The sequence below is a fragment of the Poecile atricapillus genome, chromosome 1 (genome assembly GCF_030490865.1).
Source record: "Poecile atricapillus isolate bPoeAtr1 chromosome 1, bPoeAtr1.hap1, whole genome shotgun sequence".
Lineage (NCBI taxonomy): Eukaryota > Metazoa > Chordata > Aves > Passeriformes > Paridae > Poecile > Poecile atricapillus.
Window position 1 is genome coordinate 26,156,303 of NC_081249.1, and position 20,695 is coordinate 26,176,997.

At 38.3% G+C, this 20,695-nt stretch overlaps 2 protein-coding genes across 4 annotated transcripts in view; both read right to left on the reverse strand.

Moving 5' to 3' along the window:
* Positions 1–20,695, reverse strand: part of ADPRHL1 (ADP-ribosylhydrolase like 1) — a 110,200-nt gene that overhangs the window by 29,651 nt on the left and 59,854 nt on the right. The window lies entirely within an intron of this gene.
* The window catches only part of GRTP1 (growth hormone regulated TBC protein 1), a 34,130-nt gene that overhangs the window by 4,988 nt on the left and 8,447 nt on the right, over positions 1–20,695 (reverse strand). For all 3 annotated transcript variants that reach the window (XM_058826480.1, XM_058826472.1, XM_058826489.1), the window contains 2 exons: positions 13,813–13,937; positions 11,979–12,075 (listed from right to left, as the gene is read on the reverse strand). In XM_058826480.1, coding sequence (XP_058682463.1) covers positions 11,979–12,075; positions 13,813–13,937 — 222 coding nt within the window. The remainder of the gene's footprint in view (positions 1–11,978; positions 12,076–13,812; positions 13,938–20,695) is intronic.

The window sequence follows — 20,695 nt, forward strand, 5'->3', positions numbered from 1 at the left end:
CAGCCCAGTGCTGCTGGAGAAGCCAGTGGGAGGAGTGCTTAACGATTTTTGCAAATGCCAATAACTCAGTAGCAGGGGTTTTCAGGATATTAGCTGCTAGCAGCTCACAACAGAAGTTAGGTTAAAAGAATCTGCACTCAAGACATTTTTATGTAATTATTGTATGTTTTATGTATACAATATGTAATTATTTATGCAATCATTATATGTTAATTATAGTTAATGTGGGTATTAATTATAATTATTACACATAATATGCAATTATAATTTTCTATTTGTTTTTCCTATTTATTTATTTTTGTGTATATACTTTTTATACATAAATATATGTAAATAAAATTACCTCATCAAATTAGGAAAGCCACATTTCCAAATCCTTCAGAAACATTCCTGGAGAGCCTCATATTTGTGCAAAACTTGCCCACAGATCACTTACAAGGAATACCTTTCACAGTCTACATCTGGTTTCCCTAGGGAAAATTATTTTGTAACTTGGTTCAGTGACTCAGTGCTTGGTAACATTTAACCTACATGGCTCTTCTATTCCCTTCTTATTCACTAGGGATTCCCAGCCATTAAGCCTTCTGGAAATGTCCCCTCAGCAAAAATCCTGCAGCTCTCCCTTGTTGCAAATGCTTCACTGTGTGCCCTACTTTCCTAATATTTTATAATTGGCTGCTCTGCCCAGAAGTCAAAATATCCTTGGTTATAACCAAGTCTATACATGCCTACCACTCTCCCACACCACAAAGCTGTTTTTCCACAAAATATAGCAGAGTCAATTATTTTTACTCATCTGTCATTGAAACACATTAGCTTTATATTCCTTACATGTCTTATATCTTACAAATTATTTGAAATTTCTAGATTTGCATGATCCACATTTAATTAGCATCTTAATTATTTTTCCCCTCTCAATAATCTGGCAAAATACTGAGCAGTTGATGACCCAGAACAAACCTGAGTAAGTAACTGCTCCCAATCTGCCACTTGCTAATTAAAAAAAGAATCTAATTATATTGTGTATCTGTTGATCTAGCTGGTTTATAGGAATGTCCTCTGACAAAGTATCATTCCCCTGAAAAACACACATAGCCAGGTTGTTTCCATTTTTTTCTTCAAACGGTCAAACAATTGATAATTTTTAGGTGATCACAAACTACATTATTTTTCATCACATTTTCTGGAAGGCAACAAATGAAATACTGTATTATAAATTATTATTGTATTATTAATTTATTACTAAATTCCAGAAGAATATCTAGATGAAAATCAAACAGCTTTGCATTTTCAAGTGCTTTTGAAAACTGATCCAAGGCTTTCTGTACTTTCCTCTCAGCTTTCCCACTGTTGCTTACCCATGTGCTTTGCCCAGTCTGTTGTTCCAAGTATCTGCCTATGGATTTTGAATGCTTTGCTAAGTTCAGGAGTGCCTGAGAGCATAATAGGGCAATGTGGACAGCATCCCACATGGAATTCATCCTGCCATACTTCCTCATCAAAGTCCTGACCCTGAACAGCAGCGTAGCCCTGTGGCTCTCTCTGCTGAGAGAGATTGGGATCATCAGCTTCTTTTTGGAGTCAAGCAGCAAACAGGAAAAGCCAGCTTCACCAGCTGCCAGCTACTTTATTGCTACTGTACAACACAGGTGACCACATTAAGGGACTTTTTGCCTTGTTCAAAGGGCTTTTCATTACCAACGCTGCACTGCCTGTGGCATGCAGTCACTGAGCTGGAAGCCTGTCCTGGCAGAGACATTATTAACACTACATTTCATTGTCTCCCTGTCACAGTAGTTAGCACCTCTCTGGATCTTACCCGAATGTCCAAGACTAAGACATAACTGGCTGCTTGTGTTCCAGAACATTAATAAGATTTGCAGGAAAGAAGGATAAAGCTTGTAGGGACTCTATGACCTTGTTCTCTATTACAAATAGATTAAGAGGTTCCAAAAATAAAAGTTTAAGAAGCAATACTCTTATAGTCTTAAATTATCTCTAGGAGTCAAGAGCTACAGAGGTTAAAAAAAACCAACCCCTTCCAGTGTGTTGTGCATATGTCAGGTTAAATATACATATTCCTAGAGGAACTAAATTCCTAAGTGTTACAAAAATGCCCAAAACAAGACATTAGCTCTGCTGCTTATCTTACAGCATTTCTATTATTTCAAGAGCCTACACAGCCCAGCCGGGACAGAATGATTTGTCTCGGAGATGCAAACCAACTGAAGTTAAAAATTGGCTGGCTGAACTTTTCTCAGTCTACGCAATGCAAAGTATTTTATTCACAAGAATATGTTTATAATGTCCATGAGAAATGGGGTGGGTGTGTGTGTGTGAGATGATGATAATCTCTCTCCTCCCACAGTAGCAGAAATAGTTCATTTTTATACCACCAGGCAACATTCAAGAATATCTCCTTGCTGGAAATACCATTTGCTACCAGACCTCACTGGAATCCAGGAGGGAAACAGAGCAGGCCTAAGGGCTGGCAAGAAAATTCAGAGGTTTCCATGAACAGAATTTAATGAAAAGCACTCAGTTCTACGTTTCCTACATCTCAAGTCAAACCCAAAATAGATTCCATCATGTGTAGGGGAATTTCATCCATTTGTGAGGAAAAAAAAAGAACATTTAAAACATACCAGTTTTTGTGTCTTTAAAGTATCTACATCATGAGCCTTACATTAAAAGCTGAACAACTACATTTGGGAAAAAATCAGAGAGCCACAACAGGAAAAGGAGGAAACCCAGGAGTACTGCCAATTCTTTCTGCAGTATCAGGACAGAGTGACCCCTGCAGGTGTCCTGGCCAGAGTGATATCCTGCAGATATGTGGTTAAATGGCAAGCTAAAACCTCTTAACTATGTTATTTTTAAACAGAAATTCCTAGTTTTCCAGGGAACAGAAAAAAAAAAAGAAAAAATTGAACAAACCAAGCAATCCAAAACAGGCTCAGCTATATTTTATCTCTTCCTTCAAACTAAACTGACTAAAAACTTCTGTCCTGGAGTACTAAACTTGCACCACAACCAGCATTAGCTGTATCTTTCACAACTGAGCATTTAAGAAAACGTAAGGAAGCCAAAATTATTTTGGATGGCAGAACTATCTTTAAAAAATGGGAATGCAAGCATTTTATAGATCCTTATTGGTTGCTATTGAGATTGCACACAAAATTTAGAGTGATATATCTTCAGAAATTACTTACTATTAACACCTTTCCAGCAACTAAAAGGTAATGTTTGTTTCTACATAATGCCATCTGCCTGTATTCATCTTCTGCTTCTGGTCCCAAACTTGGAAAATAGATCCCAGGGAGCTGAAAGAGCCTTTGGTTTTCCATTTGCATTTCACAGAGCACAATGGGATTCTGAGCAGGTGTAGTAACTACCTGTCATTTGGAAACTGAAGAAGGATGCTTATTAATTAGAAAGACAATGGAAAGGCAGGCAAAGTTGTTATCCTTCCAGACATTACAGAAGGCAGAGATGAAATGCAAAGAAACAAAGACTTATGTGTAACTCCTGCGAAAAAGAAACTGAAGTTAGCAGCATGTTGGAAAACACAAATGCAACTTTCAGACATTCTGCTTCCAGAGAATTAAACTGGCTATGTTAATTATTAATTTACATACCAGCTCTGTTATGTGCTGCTCAGTAGAGACATTTGCATCATTTAAAACTAGTCCACCTTAAAGTCATAGATACCAAACCACTCTCATATAGCTTAGATACAACTGAGCAAAATACTGTTGGCCAGCTCTCCTCTCTTCCCTCTCTCCCCTCTTGGTATCCGCTACCATTGGAATGGCTAGCGGTTTTTTCACAGTATCACAGAGCTGACACAGACACAGTACACACAGTATTCCCCACTTGGCTGTTTCCAAATAGCCGGGCCTGAGCCTCACTACACCCCATGAATTGTGCCTGTCTAAAGAGTTACATGCTTTGGAGAAGTCTGCAGCTTATGGGGCTGACGTTGGTCCCAGGAGCCAAGGCTTTTGACTCACAAAACCCTCTGGCAGACTTTTATCACCAATTTCCTCAAACTGAGAGGAAATACAAAACAAGCACTAAAAACTACAACTGCTTATCACACTTGTCGAGGAAACAAACTTTAAAAATATAATTAAAAAGAAAAGCTTGCAACTGTATAATGAGTCTTAATGACTGATAACTTCAGCTGAATAAGGATTCCTGGATCTGTATTTTTAACTCCTCCACAGGATTAGGAAGCATAGGTATTTTATCAGTTGACCGCACTGACAAGATTTTTCTTAACAGCTCAGCACAAAACACAGCAGTGAGATCCTCTCATGCTTAAGAAGAACCCCAGTGTTATATTTTCATCAACTCTTCACAAGAACATTAGAGTCAGACCATAGGAACCACTGAGCACATTGCTTGAGAGTAGGACAGAAGCACCTTAAAACAGAGCTGGACCAACACATGGTTCTAGTGTGGCACTGCAAGAAGGAAACCAATCTAACACTCTGGTCTGAATAGAAGGGGAATGAAAGTAACAGTCCTCTTACTTTAAGCTTGAAGAAGCTAACGAGAGAATTAATTTTATTCTTGAAGCAGCAGGTTTTAAAACTGTAAGAGGAACAAGACTTCTCCAGTAGCCATAAACTGACAGCTTAGTAAAGCACTCCAGTCTTCTGAACGTGAAGACATGAAATGCAACCAAGGCTGCATTTTCTAAGCACCTCTCTCAAACTAAACACTCCTGGTACATTTATGTAGACAAAAGTTACCACTGTACATGATTTTCTTAATTTCCTTTACTCCCAAAGCTAATCTCCTGACACCAACACATTCTTTATGTTGCCACCTACACTGCACGCACATTATACTATATTTTGAAACAGTATCAAAGCCTGCTGTCAGTGCTTCTTTCTACTAGGACGTATTTTAGAAAACCCAACACTTAATGGAGTTGAACTTTTGAAAAAAACTCTGAATTTTGTAGGATCTTAAGTTGCAAATACAATAAATCCAGAGTAAGCACATCTTCGCTCAGAAAAAGCCAAAGCAATCTTCAGATATATTCACTACCAAAGAGAGAGTATATAATCTCTGATTATGACATTAGCAAAACTGAGGTTAGAAAATTGCACCCAGCTCTGATATTTACAATTCAGGCAGAAAGTTGAAAAACTGAAAGGACATGAAAGAAAAGGTTATTAACATCATAACAGGTTGGAAAAACCTGAGTTCTGTAAGGAACCTCTTTATTTGTAGCATTTATGCAAGAAAAATGAAAAGCAAAGTTAACCACTTTATAGAGAAAATACACCAGGCATTGTGGGCTTTTCAATACAATAGGAGAAAGACTTAAAAAAAAGCAATACCTGCAAATTAGGATAACTCAAATTCCAATTAAAAAATATAGCAAGTGTTCTTAATAAGACTGATTTACAGTTTGAATACACTACTAGCAGTGGTGGCACGGGTACTCTTTCAAACCAAGTCTTAGATATCCTGACCTGGCCCATAACACTTCCAGGGATGTGGCACCCACAACTTCTCAGCCTGTTTCAATGCCTCACTATCCTCTGAGTAAAGAATTTCCTCCTGACATCTAATCTAAGTGTCCCTGTTTTAATTTACAACCATTCCCCTTTGTCTTATCACTATCTGCTCCTGTAAGACATTGCTCTCCACCTTTTTTTAAAGCTCTCTTTAAGTACTGAAAGGCCACAATGGGAAGAATTACTACTATTTCCTCACCTGGCTTTTTGCATGGAAAGTTAGATTTCCAGTTACATTTCCAGTTTTTTGAGTCCTGGCATTTAATACACAGATAACTTCAAGACTATTAATACATGTTATGGGGATTTAAAAGTTAAAATACAAAACTGTATACTGGGATCTGCTTTGATCATGTATAATCCATCATACATTTGTCAGCAGACACGTTATGCTTCTTACTGTCAAAGTGACATATTCAGGAAGGTTCATTTATTAAAATGGTAACAGAACATACAGAGTCCTGGCTCACCATCAGACAGTAACAAAAAATCAAAAAGGTGCTGTGGCTTTGCTGCGTTAATTCTGCAGGTAGAACAGCACAGTCCCTTTAGCATGGAGATGACTGTCAAAAATATAGTTTCAATAACTCATGTACACATGAGTGCTTTCACAACTCCAGCCATTAGATAAAACTAAAACAACCAAAAAAAATTAAAAAAAAGAACATTCCTCCAAGATGGCTACTCTAACAAAATATAAAGCACAAACTAAGTAAGCCTTGTGCTGCATACTAAGGCTTAGACACTAATTGGTTCTTCCACATAAAAAAAACCAAACACATTCTCTTCTCCCAAACCTACACTTCTGTGTTTATACCACTCTACCTACCTTCCTCCTTTGCATGCAGTCTGGGAATCCTACCTTTGATCAGTCCTAGATGAATTAAGATTTCATTTGGCTAGTTATTTTGCTGATGGCTTTTGAAAGGGATGAAACTTTGACTTACTGGGTAGATAAACAAGCAAATAGCACTGTCTGCACAGACAGCCAAAGGCTGCGGTCCCACACAGAGCAGTGCCATGGATGGCCTACTGAAGTAAATGCCATGGGTGCTTTTGCTACATGTTTCCTCACAAAAATAAGGCTGATAGCATGGATATTCTTGTCACATACAGCAAACTTCTGCTTCACCCAAAAGTGTAAAAGCTCTACCCAGCCACCTAAAACACACCTACTAAATACGGAGATTGTTCTTATATTGATGAGGTTTGCGACTGGTGGGAGGGAGGTAGGATACAGAAAGTAAATAAATTATTTCAAATGTATAAATACCTGTGTAATGTTTAAGAAAAAAAAACCCATCAGTTGCTTATTTCCTGCTTGCTCAAGTCTCAGAAATCCCCTAGCAATTCAGATTTGTAAGTAATGAGGATTTCAGGCTTATCACGGTTTCCAGATACAGGCACATGACTCCTTCATTCCACCTTCAGCTTAACAGGACACTTCTTGCTTAATTCCTAGGTATATTCAACTGACCTCTAATGCTCAAACATTAATGCTTTCATCATGTCTGAAGGTTAACAGTATAACATGATCAAGTCCAATATTTCAAAACTCTTAATTGTTCATCTGACCACCAAAATGCTCCGGTCTCTGAGTACCAGATGTGATGTTGGAGGCCAGAAGGGCACACCACTGGCTTCAAATGCAGTCCTGCCAATTCACAGACCTGTAGCTGAGTGCTGCCAGAGGAAGAAGAAGCAGCCTAGAACTGATCAATCTGCTGAAATTTTCTGGGTTGACAGTGCTATAAAAAAGCACAGTTGTCAAAACCTACTTTGCAAACATGGTGTCATGCTTGTCACACATAGCCTTGAATGGAGCTTTCCACACCAAAAGCACATGCTTGAGGTGCTCAAGTCTTCTCTCTGAATTGAAATGCTTTTCCTCACAACAGTCCCCACCTTAGGCTGCAAATGCAGCTCAGTTTAGGTCTAGCAGTGTTTTTTACCTGCACAACTAAATAAAAATGCTTCCTGTGAAGAGTACCACTCCCTTTGGAGATGCAGATCTGAAAAGATGCAGCTGCCAAGCCATTTCTGCCTTCAGAGGTTCTCTGGCAATACCCAATTAGGGTATTTAAATAAATTCAGCCACAAGAACAAAATAAATACAGGCTCAATTGCAATTAAAAGCAAACAGTATAAATAGAAATGCTTTACGACTTAGTACATACAGCCTTCTGCATTTCCCAAGTGGTCCTTCCCTTCAAGCCTGGAAGTTTTTATGATGGGACTCAAAGACTGTTATAACATGAATCACTCAAAAGAGAAGGATATTCAAGAGTCTGATATGTAGCTATGATGACATTCAGTTCAACCATTCACATCTCTTACTGTGCCTAATCTCTTGAGCAACCTGTGGGTCCCAGGCTGATATAATTGCGAGCCAGAGAGCTGAACAAACATGGGAGCTATCTGTTATCTCAGCATGCAGGCACTTGCCTTAACCAGCAGTCACTACACTACACACCAGAGTGGCACCTTGCTTTGCACCTCGTGCACTTGCAGCTAATGCAGTCTAGTACTTTGGTGACTATTTAATCATTCAAAACTCTGGTCTTTTAATTTTTTATAAACAACCAGGCTGTACACATGGGTAAAAAAAATTTAGAAGGTGCTAAAAAGTAATGAGACTGAAGAAAGATTGTTAGACTGATTCTTGAAGAATGCTACACCTCATTTAAGATTTTTATTAAGAACATTGGAGAAAAAGAAAAAAATGCTATTTGCTGACAACCCTAAACTAAGAGATACTGACCCATGTCAATACACAAAACAACAATGGAAAGACTGGAGTAAGAGACATGATGACATTTAAAATAACAACAATGTAGAAATAATATTCAGCAAAAAGGTGTTATGAATTCCTAAATGCTGTGGAAAGAACATCTTTTGACAATGAGAGAGATGGAACAGTACATGAATTATGATGGAGATCACAAATCAAAACTAGAGTGCCACCGGGGAAAAAAGGCAAGAGAAATCCTACAGCTTTTCTCTCAAGAATTCTCCACTGGAAAATAGAAGTGTGCCACTGTGATCAGGTTTAAAAAAAAAATAATTGAAAAATCAATTCAAACTGGAACAAGCACACAGTAATTACTAGGCTAAAACAGGAACAGAGAAAAGTTTCATGCAAGAAAAGATTTTGACTGAAGGAGCATAGCTATACAAACATACATAACCTCCGAAATTAATTGACTGCACCCTACAAATCCATGAAAAATAAGCACAAAAGAGGGGGACTTTTCTCACCCCCAGAAGTCAGCATTGACACTAGAATAAAAGGATATTAAACTGGCCATGAACGAGGTAGTGCAGAACTCATGAGACCTCTCTTAACCACAGCAGAAGTACTCTACAATTAGTTTTCAGTAAGAGTAACTCTAGTATAATGGTCCAGTAGACTAGTTAGAGTATAGGTTGATACACACAATTGCTTCCAGACTGAGAACCACTGAAGGTAGGAGGGGGGATTATTCTTCTATATATAAGCATAACTGTCATGCTAAAGTGAGACCAAATTGTTGAGTTTTTCTTCTCATAAGCTCACCATTTAATCACAATGTAAAGCATGACAAGTATACTCCTTTACTTACATACTGATGTGATAAACAGAGGTGCATTCATAACACTGAGGTAACACAGTTAAAAGATCCTACATACGCAGTGTTTTCTAAAGCAATCTCCCCACTCTTAATAGAACAAAAAACTCCCCTGAACTTCTCAACAAGGATCAGAGTGATGAACAGAACAGAAACATCAGAGCTACACTGAGTAAAAACTGCAGGCATTTCCATTCTGGGCTTGAATTGAATCTATAGTGCTTCTTGTGGGCAATGCTGTCTGCTCCAGCCATCTGTCTGAATGAGCCTGGGAATAAAACAAACTTGGTAACACCCAAAACTTCAGTTAAACAAATAATTCTCTTCCCCCTTGCTGTGTTTAAATGATAATCTCTCCAAATCCCTGGCTGAGCAGCTGACACACAAGAGTCAGAAATGCATGGTCTTGCCCTCAGCAGAAGCAGGAACCTTCTGGCCTCAGCCAGCTGTACCCAGGAGTGCTACATTCAGCCAAATGAAAGGCGTGCACACAACTCCTCTTACCAGTCAACCAAAGCCTAATTTACTGTCTCTCTCTTCCAGCTGTGCTATCTCCATTTGGATGTAACAAAACAATTCAGCCAGAAAACCTTTACTGATGGAGTCCCATTTTCTGTCACTTCCCCAGAATGTTCCCATCTGTCACACTGTACATTTTTCAATCAATGGCATTGATCTGTGGCTGGCTTATAGTTCATCTGCTGACCAAGAAAACCACTGTCAGCATCGCGGCTCTGGAGCAGCTGTTTAATGTAATTAAACACGTGTGGGCAGGGGAGGAAGCACCCACAGGGACATGGCAGAGGACAGAGAATGGATTTCTAAATTGTCCTAAAGCACCACTGATTTTACTGGCAATGACAGGACACACTCGAAAATGAGGACATGACCTGGAGGCATATTTAATGCAACAATAGGGGGAAATTACGTATATTCTAATGCAAACAAATCAAGAAAAACAAATCAGCAACCAAACTAATGGAAAAATGTTGGCTTATCAAACTGTTAGCATCCAACAAAACAGACTCCTAGTCTTCCCTCTGAAGACCTGGAAACATTCAAGATCAACAAGATCTTGAGAAGTACTCTGCTTCCCTAACAAATAATAATAGGGCTTAAAACTGAAATGTGCAATACCTTGCACTGTTAACAGAAAGGCAGTAATTATTTACCTGAGTTGCTTTATGATTATGGTCTGTCTAATTCTTTCTCTCACATATGCACAGACAGTATTTCACTGAAATTATTCCAATTATTTTATCTGTCATGCTTTGACTTTTATAATTATACAAATCAAACTATATAGGAGAGTAGTGGGACTAGAAGGGATAAAAATATTTTTAAAAATCTCAGGGGGTTGGGGGAAAGAACATCAGCAACAAGTTTTCTGCTAATAAAGCCTTATATTATTCAATATATTCGTATTTATACTATATAGAATATTCATGTTGCCCAGCTGGACCCAGGATAAAGTCTTGTTACAGAAAAGTAAAAATATACCTATACCTTGAGTAAATATACATCTCCTTTATACACAGTAATTGCATTTTATGTTATAAGTTTCTTCCCATGACCAGTGCTACCTGCCTAAGATAAAGTCAACAGCTAAGAGGGAAAAGTAAGAACAACTTTTGCCACAAGTATCAGTAAAGAAGGATATATAAAAATGAAGGTTTTCTGATGAAGTGAATTAGGTTCCCTACCAAAACCAGCAAACATAAAATCCTGACTCTAACTCCTTTGCCTCAAATAAAAGTGTGTAAGACTATTGAAAGGATTAACAGCAAGAGTTTCCTCACATCTCTTCACAATAAACCTGCCTTTTACCGAGTGCCTTATCCCTGACGGTGATGTCAAAGCAGGCGTCCACCCAAGCCTGGCAGTGGCAGGTCCTACAGCAGACAGCAGCCCTGTCTCCTGTTTGCACAGCTTAGAGCTCTCAAGGCTGAACAAAGCAACAGACAGCTGATTTCTTTAGACTATTTTTACAGCTTGAAAGTAAACTTCAAGGCTGCATAATGTTAAATATTTGCAGACTGATTCAACAACTCATAACATTCCCTGCCTCTCTCTACTCTTTTGGTCTGGAAACAAAGTCCAACCACTGTTTCCACAGAAGGAAAATCCAAGTTCCTACATGGTGTATTCAGTGTAAAATAATTTCTTACAGTCATTTGAAAGCATGAGAAGAATCTTTCAGCTATTCTTTATTTCTCAAGGTCTTTATATTCCTATCCTAATTTCTATTCTATTAAAATTTGGTTTTTGTTTAATCTTAAACATGAACAGACAGAAGGAAAAGTTAAAGTTTCAATCAACCTTGATGTCCTTGACCAGTACCTAGTTGACAGTGTAATACTGAATTCCATCTCCAACTATTTGAGATAAAAATCTATGTAAAAGCAAAACTAGGCCAATAAGGATTAGTCCTTCATTTTCCACTGGTCTTCCAATGAGACCTTCCACCTACATTAAAGTTGTATCTGTAGTCAGACCTGTGCAATGCTAATGGGAATTCACAATAAAACCATTCTCCCTCTATAATTAAACCCCAAGAAAAAGCATTCCCAAATGTATTTTCACAGGAGTAAAAAATATAGCTGTGCCTGGTGTCTGCTTCTGGTTTTAAATTACCTAACATGTGCAGTGAGGTTCAGCTTATACATGGGGCAAAACTGCTTGTGTGAACACCTCCTGCAAACCCCAGAGATCCAGACAAGGGACTTCAGAAAGCTACTGAACAGACCGATACAGATATTGTCTACAACTGGAGAAGAATGCAAAGATAAAAGCCAACCTCCAATATATAAATAAAACTATGTTTTTAACATACCAGGCAAGATTCTTCCAATAAGGGCATCTAGCAACCAAAAGGACTCCTCTTCATTCTTTGTAATAAGAATCAGGTATCCAGCAATGAAGTTCATACCCTGAAATAGAAAGAAGGGTTTTGAGACGCATACATTTATCTTAGGAGTTTCTAGCTTACTTCTTTTGATTAAGGGCTAAAATACTACAGTTCTACAAAGTGTGCATATTAAAACAATCCTAATGAAGAATGAAGGCCACTGGTTGAGTAACCTGCTCAACCTGCACAACAACAGCTAACAAGAATTATTAACAAAGATCAAGGAGAGGAAAATTAAAAGAAAAAGCTTAGCAGTATTTTTGCATTTCAATTTTGCATTTTTTAAACTCCAAAGCCCAATGTAACTGAAAGCTGCTTGATCAGAACCCAAACACATCTGTATTAGATGAGCACTACAAACACAACAAACCTGCAGGAGGAGAATGTCTGACCCAAACACATTAAGTAAAATGTTGCAGTTCCAGCAGATTTTACAAGCTGTTGCTGCTTAATTCATCCAAAGGCTGTGTACAAACCATTTTCTTCTATATTAGCTCCAGTACTCCACATATACATATAATAGCACTGATCCTGTGAGGAGACCAGATGTGCTAAGAATGCACACAAGGGTTTTTAAGTGTTCTTCTTTTGTTAGCCCATTAAACAGTAAAGGTACCAAAATATTTTATTAACAATTGGACATGTAGAAGCTACTATGGTTTAGAAGTTTTGTGTTATGTTGTGTATAACCACCTCTATGTAGAAACCTGACACTTGCAAGAGTGAGTATTCATAATTCCACCCCTTCTGTTATTATCAAAATATTAAAATTATATTTTGATAAATACATATTACTGAAAATAATATAAATCACTCATATTTTGAAGAATGGGAGTAAATAATTTCTGTACTAAAACTAGTTGGGGTACACAAGAAAATAGTTTTTTTTTAGAGACTTCAGTGTAAGTTGAAGTCCCTGTAAGTCTCCTCTCAAGATTTAAAAATATACTGTTCATATTCTTTCAGCTTTGGAGTAGCTGTATTTACTACACTAACTTTTTCAACTAAAATGAGCTATATCTTAGCACACATTTTCTTGCTCAGGAAGCAGAGAAGACAGGAGAGGACTTAATAAGTGAACCAAAACCACATTTTGCTTAGGACAGTGCCTGCTTCTTTGAGATCCTTAAAAACAGATGCTTTTTTTCTTGACTGTCAGACTATCATGAATCAACTTATCTTCTTTGTCCCACAGGAAACTTTACAGTACTTGACAGTGACAACAGCTTTCTTGAGCTGCCATCAAAGCAGTATCAGGTTGAATTTCAAAGACATTTTCTTCTTACTTGTGCTATCTATATTGGGAGATGGCACTAAATAAATGCTACCAACCCCCAAGTACATGACGCCACATTAACACTGGTCTTTCTGTACTTTGAAAAATGTAACAGTGAAAACAAAGGAAATTGAGATTTCATGATGCCTTGTACATACCAAGGACTGTTTGGGGAAACATGGCAGGACGAGGGGAAGGCAAGCTGGCTTCCTCTTGCTCTCCAAAGCAACTACTCTTCATACAACCATGTGTGATAAAATACTTACGTTGCAACTCACAACTGGAACCAAACTGATCAAGCTGTCTACGAGAACAGCCACTGAGAAATTCAGAAGGACTTTGAACTGGGGACACCCCCCAACCTCCCAGCACCAGTTTACGAACAGAAATATTTTGTGGGTGTGCTTCTAAAACCACACAAATGGACAAGAACAGTTACCATTGGTGAAATGCAGCATTGTTTACAAAACAATGATTACCCACCTGACAATATCCTACTGCTTTATTATGATGCCCATATGCTACCAATACATTGTAGAGTGCATTTTGCAAACACGGATCAGCGGTTTTGCGGAATTTTACATTATCTGGAAATGTTCTGTTCATGTCTAGACAAAAGGGAAAAAGACCAAAATTAAGAGCTGTTCCTTGTCACTTCCCAAAAAAACTTTTACAGGTCTTCTGAAGTACAACTGAAGCTTCACTGAATTGTTGTTTTGGCAGATTAATTTCAAAAAACTGCTTTACCTCCATTTTGGCTAAAAGGGCACTTTCATTCAAGAATAATCTATTCCTGGAAAGAATAATCCTATTAAGTGTACAGAAATCAATTTCAAGCAGGCCTAAAGAAATTCTCCTGCAGACTGGACTCTCTCCATGTCTGACTGCCAAGGCTTAAATGAAAGCTAACCAGGTATTTAGACTGACAGACACAAGACATGGCAAATGTACCAAGTCAAGTGGCATGAAATGAGTTGTGCCTCTAGGAAAGCATATTCTCGTAACAAACCAGATGAACTTGCAATTGACTTACTCAGTGAACGTCTACCAAACAGTAGCAGCCCAAAAAAAATCCAGACCTTTTTCCACAGCTGCTGACTTACACTTAAAAATCACTTTTTAAAATTTAACTTTCTCCATTATGTGATCATGAGAAGAGCTGTGTCTTAACTGGTGCAAGATCATCGAGAATGGGAGTGATTTCTGATAACCAAGCAGCAGAGCACGTTTCCACATGCTTCAAGCTTAGTGCTTAACCAAGTAAGGAGAATGTAATTACTGACATTTCCAACTATTAATTTCTTTCAGACCAAACATTTATAGTAGGACTCATATCTCCTTACAAAGGTCTAAAAATTAGACATCCAAGTCTGAGACGGTCACCCCAGAACAGTCCTTAGTTGTTGGAAAGAAATAGGCAGAGTTAATTTTTGGCCTGCTTCACTCCATAAAGAGAGAACCCAAGGTCACTTGCACAGATCTGTGCATCTGATCTTTAAATAGAATTTTTCTCTCCAACTTAAACACCTAAAAGCAATTTTGCAGATTTTCAAAACCTAAGATTATTAATAAAATATAAGTAGTTGTTTGGTTTATATTTAACAACAACAAATTGGGTTAAAGTTAAAAACAAACTTCAGCACCTCTGTACAGATCTTCATGTCCTAAGAATTATCATGTTTTATCATGCCTTTTCTGGCATAAAGGAAGAAGTCTGTTACAGCTTTGACACAAAGTTCAGCTGTAAGCAACCAAAGCAAAAAAGCTCCCCAAAATCATAAGTAGTGTAGTCACATGCATGAAGAAATTATCACACTAATTGCTATTTCTTCCTTTTAAAGGAAACAAATCACTTGCAGGAAAATATTTCACTTCACCTTCCATATGAATGAGAAGAAAAACACAAGGAAAAAGACGATTTTTGAGGGGATCTGAACAAGAGACAGTTACAGGATAAATAAATTTCTTTTGTTTATTCTTGGTAGGAAGTTTATGCAGCATAGTATTTGCATAATCAAAATTTATTATTTATTAAAGTATATGCTGAATGTTACAGAAAAGATTAATGCTGAATTTTAGCCATGGCTCTTCTCCTCAGCTATGCAGAGAAAGAGTGAGGGGAGAATAAGAAAAGTCCATACATACAAAGCAGGGACTACTCAAGCTGAACTCATCTGTAATTTCACAACCTGCAATTGAGAGAATCAGCTGCAACTTGTTTTCTGATTCCAGAGCAATTTTTTTCCCTGGAGGACTGGAGGAAGCCTTCCCTAGTTTTATGAAGGATCTAAAACTTCCCTTTAGTAACAATACTTTATTTTAGGGCAAGGGGATGGAGAGAAAAAACAAGATACAAGAGCTAAAAGGCTTTACCCTTAATAGAAGATATGAAGCATGGTCTGACAAGCCTACTTGTGCCAGATTATTACTTTGAGCACAAGAGCAGAGGGTCGCATTCCCTCTCCATCCTGCCCTTTCTGCTCCATTCGCATGCTCTCCCTCCCCCTCCAGTTCTGAGCCTCCTCTGACTCAAGGTGAGGGGAACTCAATCCACTCCATGGGCACACACAAGCCAATATGTTTTACCATGCTACAAGATGAGGGTGAGATATGACTTGAGGCAAATGGCAGGCGTGGGCAAAGGCTGTTCATCTGGCTTCACCACTTACATCTAATTTAATACATCTGTTCCAGAAGAGACATCCAAACACCTCCTTCTCATGCTCTGCACAGCCTACCCTCTGACCTACTGTCCATCAATCTACTTTGCTCTTAAATAGACATTACTATCCAAAGGAACACAGCCTCAAACTAGTCCAGTTTTGGAAAAAAAAATCAAGGTTCTTTTCAAGCAGCAAAATGAACATCAGAATCTTACAGTGCTAAGTGTAAAGATAAATCCCATAATTATGACTATCCTGTCATTATATGCAGATCTGCTGATAAATAAACTAGTATGGGAGTATAGGACCAGGAAGAAGGTCACAATGAAAAGACTAGCACTCTTTTGTAGTAAATTCAGATTAAATCCCAATAGCAATTTTTTGGGCAATCTTTCAGCTCTCTCTGAGATGGCACTTTTATGCTGCTATGAAACAAAACCAGCCACGAGCTTTGCTCGTGATTTATCTCTGTGCAGCAACCATGAGAAGCCCATTGGCTTCTTTTCTTCTCTCTCCGAGGTCTGCAGTATTTCTACCTCATTCAGTAACACAAACAGGCAGAACACATTAGCCTCAGTTAATAAAACAGATGTCTATTTTGGTACCAAGAACCACAGTCACTCATGCTATTTCTGGAGCAAAGAGATTTAAAATCACAGTCCAGAAAATCAACGCTTTTGGAACCAGACTCATGCTTTTCCTACTTAGGGTACTTTGAAGGTCAGGCATCTACAAAACAACCTTCTTCACCTTGCTATCTCATCCTTCCTTTTGGTCCTGATTCCAGCCAGGACAGAGTTGATTTCTGCAGTACCTGGGAGGGAGTGTGGCTTTAGGGCCTGGAGGTTGCTCCAGCAACCACCTCATCACTGCCAGGGGTCTGGGAAAGGGACTGTCTTCCAGTGAGAAGGGGTTCCATCCAGTGGAGAAAGTGGGAGGGAGCCTGGTATTGTAAATTATAATTTGTTTTCTTTCTGTGTGAATTGTTTAATACACCTTTTGTTATTAATATTGCTGCTGTTACTGTTCATTTTGTATCTCATCGCTGTTTCCAGTAAATGGTTCTTATCTCAACCTGTGATCTTTGCCTTTTGTCCCTCCAACTGGAGGCAGGGAAAGGAACCCTGGTTTTAGCAGTAGTGCTAAATTGAAGAATACATTTCCTAAACCATGGCACTTTTACTTTCATATCCAAGTATTTCCCACTCAAAGACATAGGTGGTCAGTAAATTACACAAGTATTTTTATAACTAACATATCCTACTCCACTTATGGTCATTTCTTTGCCACTGCTACATCCATGACTGCATCTGCTCTGAAGAGCTTCCAGACAGGTAATTTTTTCTTTATTTACATAGTAGAAAGCAGAGCAAAAATTCACTACAACTGCCAACTACAAGTGCTCCACTGCAAATCCAGAATAAGGAGGTCAGGTCATAAATTGCAACTTGTAAAAACAGTATACTTAGAGAATATTTTAGATTTCTTATAACTGAGTATTTAGTAGTCATTTTCAAGCTTTTCCCTGCAACACCTGGAACTATAAATTGTTTTGGAGGCTGGGGGGGGTTTGCTTGTTTTAAGTTAAAGTCAAGTTTGTCATTAACTAAAGTCAGAAGAATTGACCCTCACAACCCTCAATACCAAGTAACAGTTCAAGAGCTTTCAGCAATCAAGAAAGCCAACAGGGTTAGGACTCCTACAAAAGAACAATATTGACACTGTAAAAATCTGAGAAGCACATGCATAAATTCCAATCTCCAAAAGATGCTACCAGAATTAGAGAAATTACAGAAAAGAGTGGTAACGAAGAAGACCACAGATATAAAATGGTTACCATACATAGCATAAACCCAGGTGGATAAAAGCTCCTTAGTTTAGAGGGAGATGCTTAACAGCATTTTGCAGCACAAATCTGCAAAATCATGAGCATGGTAAACAACATGAAAAAGGAGCAACCAGGAGAGGTTTTGTGAATTTTTTTCCCATCCAGCATTATTAGGTACAAACATACAGCATATGTCTTGGCAACTCTCCAAACAGCAGATAACTGGAGACTAGGAAAAGTTCCTAGTGGAATTCTAAGGAAGTGTCACTACACACTTTACTCCTCCAATTCTCCCTTCAGCTGTTCTGGTACACCAAAGACCAGATGAGGCAGCTGCTTGGATATGACCCGATAGGGCTCCTCCTACAGAGAGCCACAAGAGTTGACAATGCTGTTCCCCTTCCTCTTGCATGGTTAAATGCTTTAAACTTACCTGATAATTCCCAACTTCCACTCACAGTTTCAATGAAGCTTCTTTGTGCTTTGACAGCAAACTATTGCCTGTCTCCAGTGAAATGGCAATGGCTATTGTTTGAATTACTTTTCTGAACCCATCATTAGGTATCATCCAGTCCCTAGTCAGATCCTTACGCCAGCTGCAGCTCAGGCTCTGGGACTGACTGATAAGTATCAAATCGTAGGGTTCACAGCACCTACAATTCCTCCTCATGAAATGCAAGAGTGGAAACACAAATTAGCAGCATGTACATGCCTGAGCACTTGCAGACACAGACACACTTCGGTCCAAAAGCATGTTTTTTCAATGGAGAGAAAAGACAAGATACAAGAGCTGAAATTCAAAACAGCCCAGCCTAAGGGGAGCTTACTCCAAGGAAGCTACAACTTACACTCCAGTCTTTTTGCACCCAGCACGTAGCTTCTGCATTAGGACAGCCACTTTTTATCTTACAATATCATTTGTCCTACTAAACTTTCCTATAATAGGCCATGAAAAACAAAGTGTTGCTGGAATGCATGACCTTTTAAATGTGTATTTAAACTACGACACAAAAATCTAGACACCTGCATTCTTTAAGCTCTTTTTTAATGGTTAGAGTAAGAAGCCTGTTCCCTTCTACATTTTTCTCAAAAAACCAAAAATGTTCAAACAGCAAATACCATATAAAACAAAGTAGCAAAAAAGCTCATCAGTTCAGAATCGGGAAGTTAAAGGGCAAAATGGTGAAAGAACAGATTACAGATTTAATTAGCTGAAAGACTTCCATTGCTATTACTAATCAGATTTTTCTTTAAAGATTAGACCATTTCTTTACACAGTCTACCTGCCCTTTTTAACCTGATTATACCACATTAAAGACTTTCCCATATGAAAACTAGTTTCAAACATTCCTTGTTTACAGTAATGGGAAAACAACACTCAAAGAAACAAAAGGAAAGTCAGGCAACAATTCACACTGAAAGAGTCTTCAGCCAAAGCCCACTATAATATGTGCACAGTCAACAGGAGCACAAGTTCATTAAACACACTAACCACAAAGGTTCATTCACCTTAACTACTTTGTTCCTTTCATCCCTCCTATGTCCACATCAGTTCTTCATTTCTGAAGGAGTGTGTGAACTCTTCATTATATTATTTCCCCTCCAATAAAATCTTCCAAACCATTTTCTTTATCTTTCCCTTCACTTGTTCCATGTTAATTTTCTCTTCTGCAGTATTCCAATCAATGCAGTAGCTCTTCTGAAACTTTATTTCCTCCATAGTTCACAAATAAATCTTTATCATCTCCCAGTATTTTTCCTCCCCGAGAAAAATATTTTAATTTCATTTCAACCTGTGGGGAAAGCCACCTACTGACTCTTCACGTCTTTGTCTAGTACTGGAAAAAAGTTGTTTTCAACTCTCTCTTGCAATAATTTTACTCCAGCTGAATAGTTTGATGCCTCTCCAGACCCTTCCCAAGATGGACTTTAGAAAGTCATCTTACTAGCTCCTTCCTTATTCATAGTAAGAGCTCTACTGTTTCTTGTTCTGAGCAGGATATAAGCCTGCAGATTTCTGGCAAGTCTCCATATTCATAGGAACATAAAGTTTATGCTCCTAAATACCTTACTAAGGCGTGTAGTCTCAAAAGCCCGAAGTAGTGCTGTTGCAGGGAAAGGCAGAGAAGAAACTCCACATAAACTGAAAGTGTTTGGATGCTTATCCAACTCTAATAAAAATCCATAAAGCCCAAACTTTAAGTACCTGTGTTTTTGCAAGAGAAAAAAGACAACCTGCCTTTCTAACCAAATAACTGCAGGATTGTTCCAGAGCAGAGCCCAACCTCTTGACTTTGTAATTGGCAATTCAGCCAATATCAGCTTCGCCACAAAGGCTCTGCTGTAGCAGGTTTCAGGACAAGTATCAGTTACATCAAACTTCTACTTGTTTGTCCTCACCTGCTGCCTTTTTCCTCCCAATGCCTAAGTTCTGTTTGCCCTTATATGCTGCCACCAGTATTGGCCACTGATCAATGTTCACAGAAAGCACACATGGAAACAGACTAATAGAGCAGGGGTATTTCACCTCCTACATTTCTCCCAGGGATTTACTTTTAGTGTTTAATATTTCATGCATCAAGTGGATTCCCCCATCTATCAGTTTATCAAATTTTGTTTAAACCAGTTCATACTTCTAAAGTCTGCAGCAACAGGTGCCACAACTCTTCTAAACCTGCAGCATAGCAAATTTCAGTGTCCTTGGTTCTAATGTTACAAGAAACAAGTAACAATTGATCCTCATCCACCCTCTCTGCACCATTTATAATTCATATAAATCTATCAACAGCTTTTTCTTATCAGTCTTCTTACTCAACCTAAAATCCTAGCATAGTTCACCTGCCTCATATGGGCCCCTGTACCACATCTTCAACCA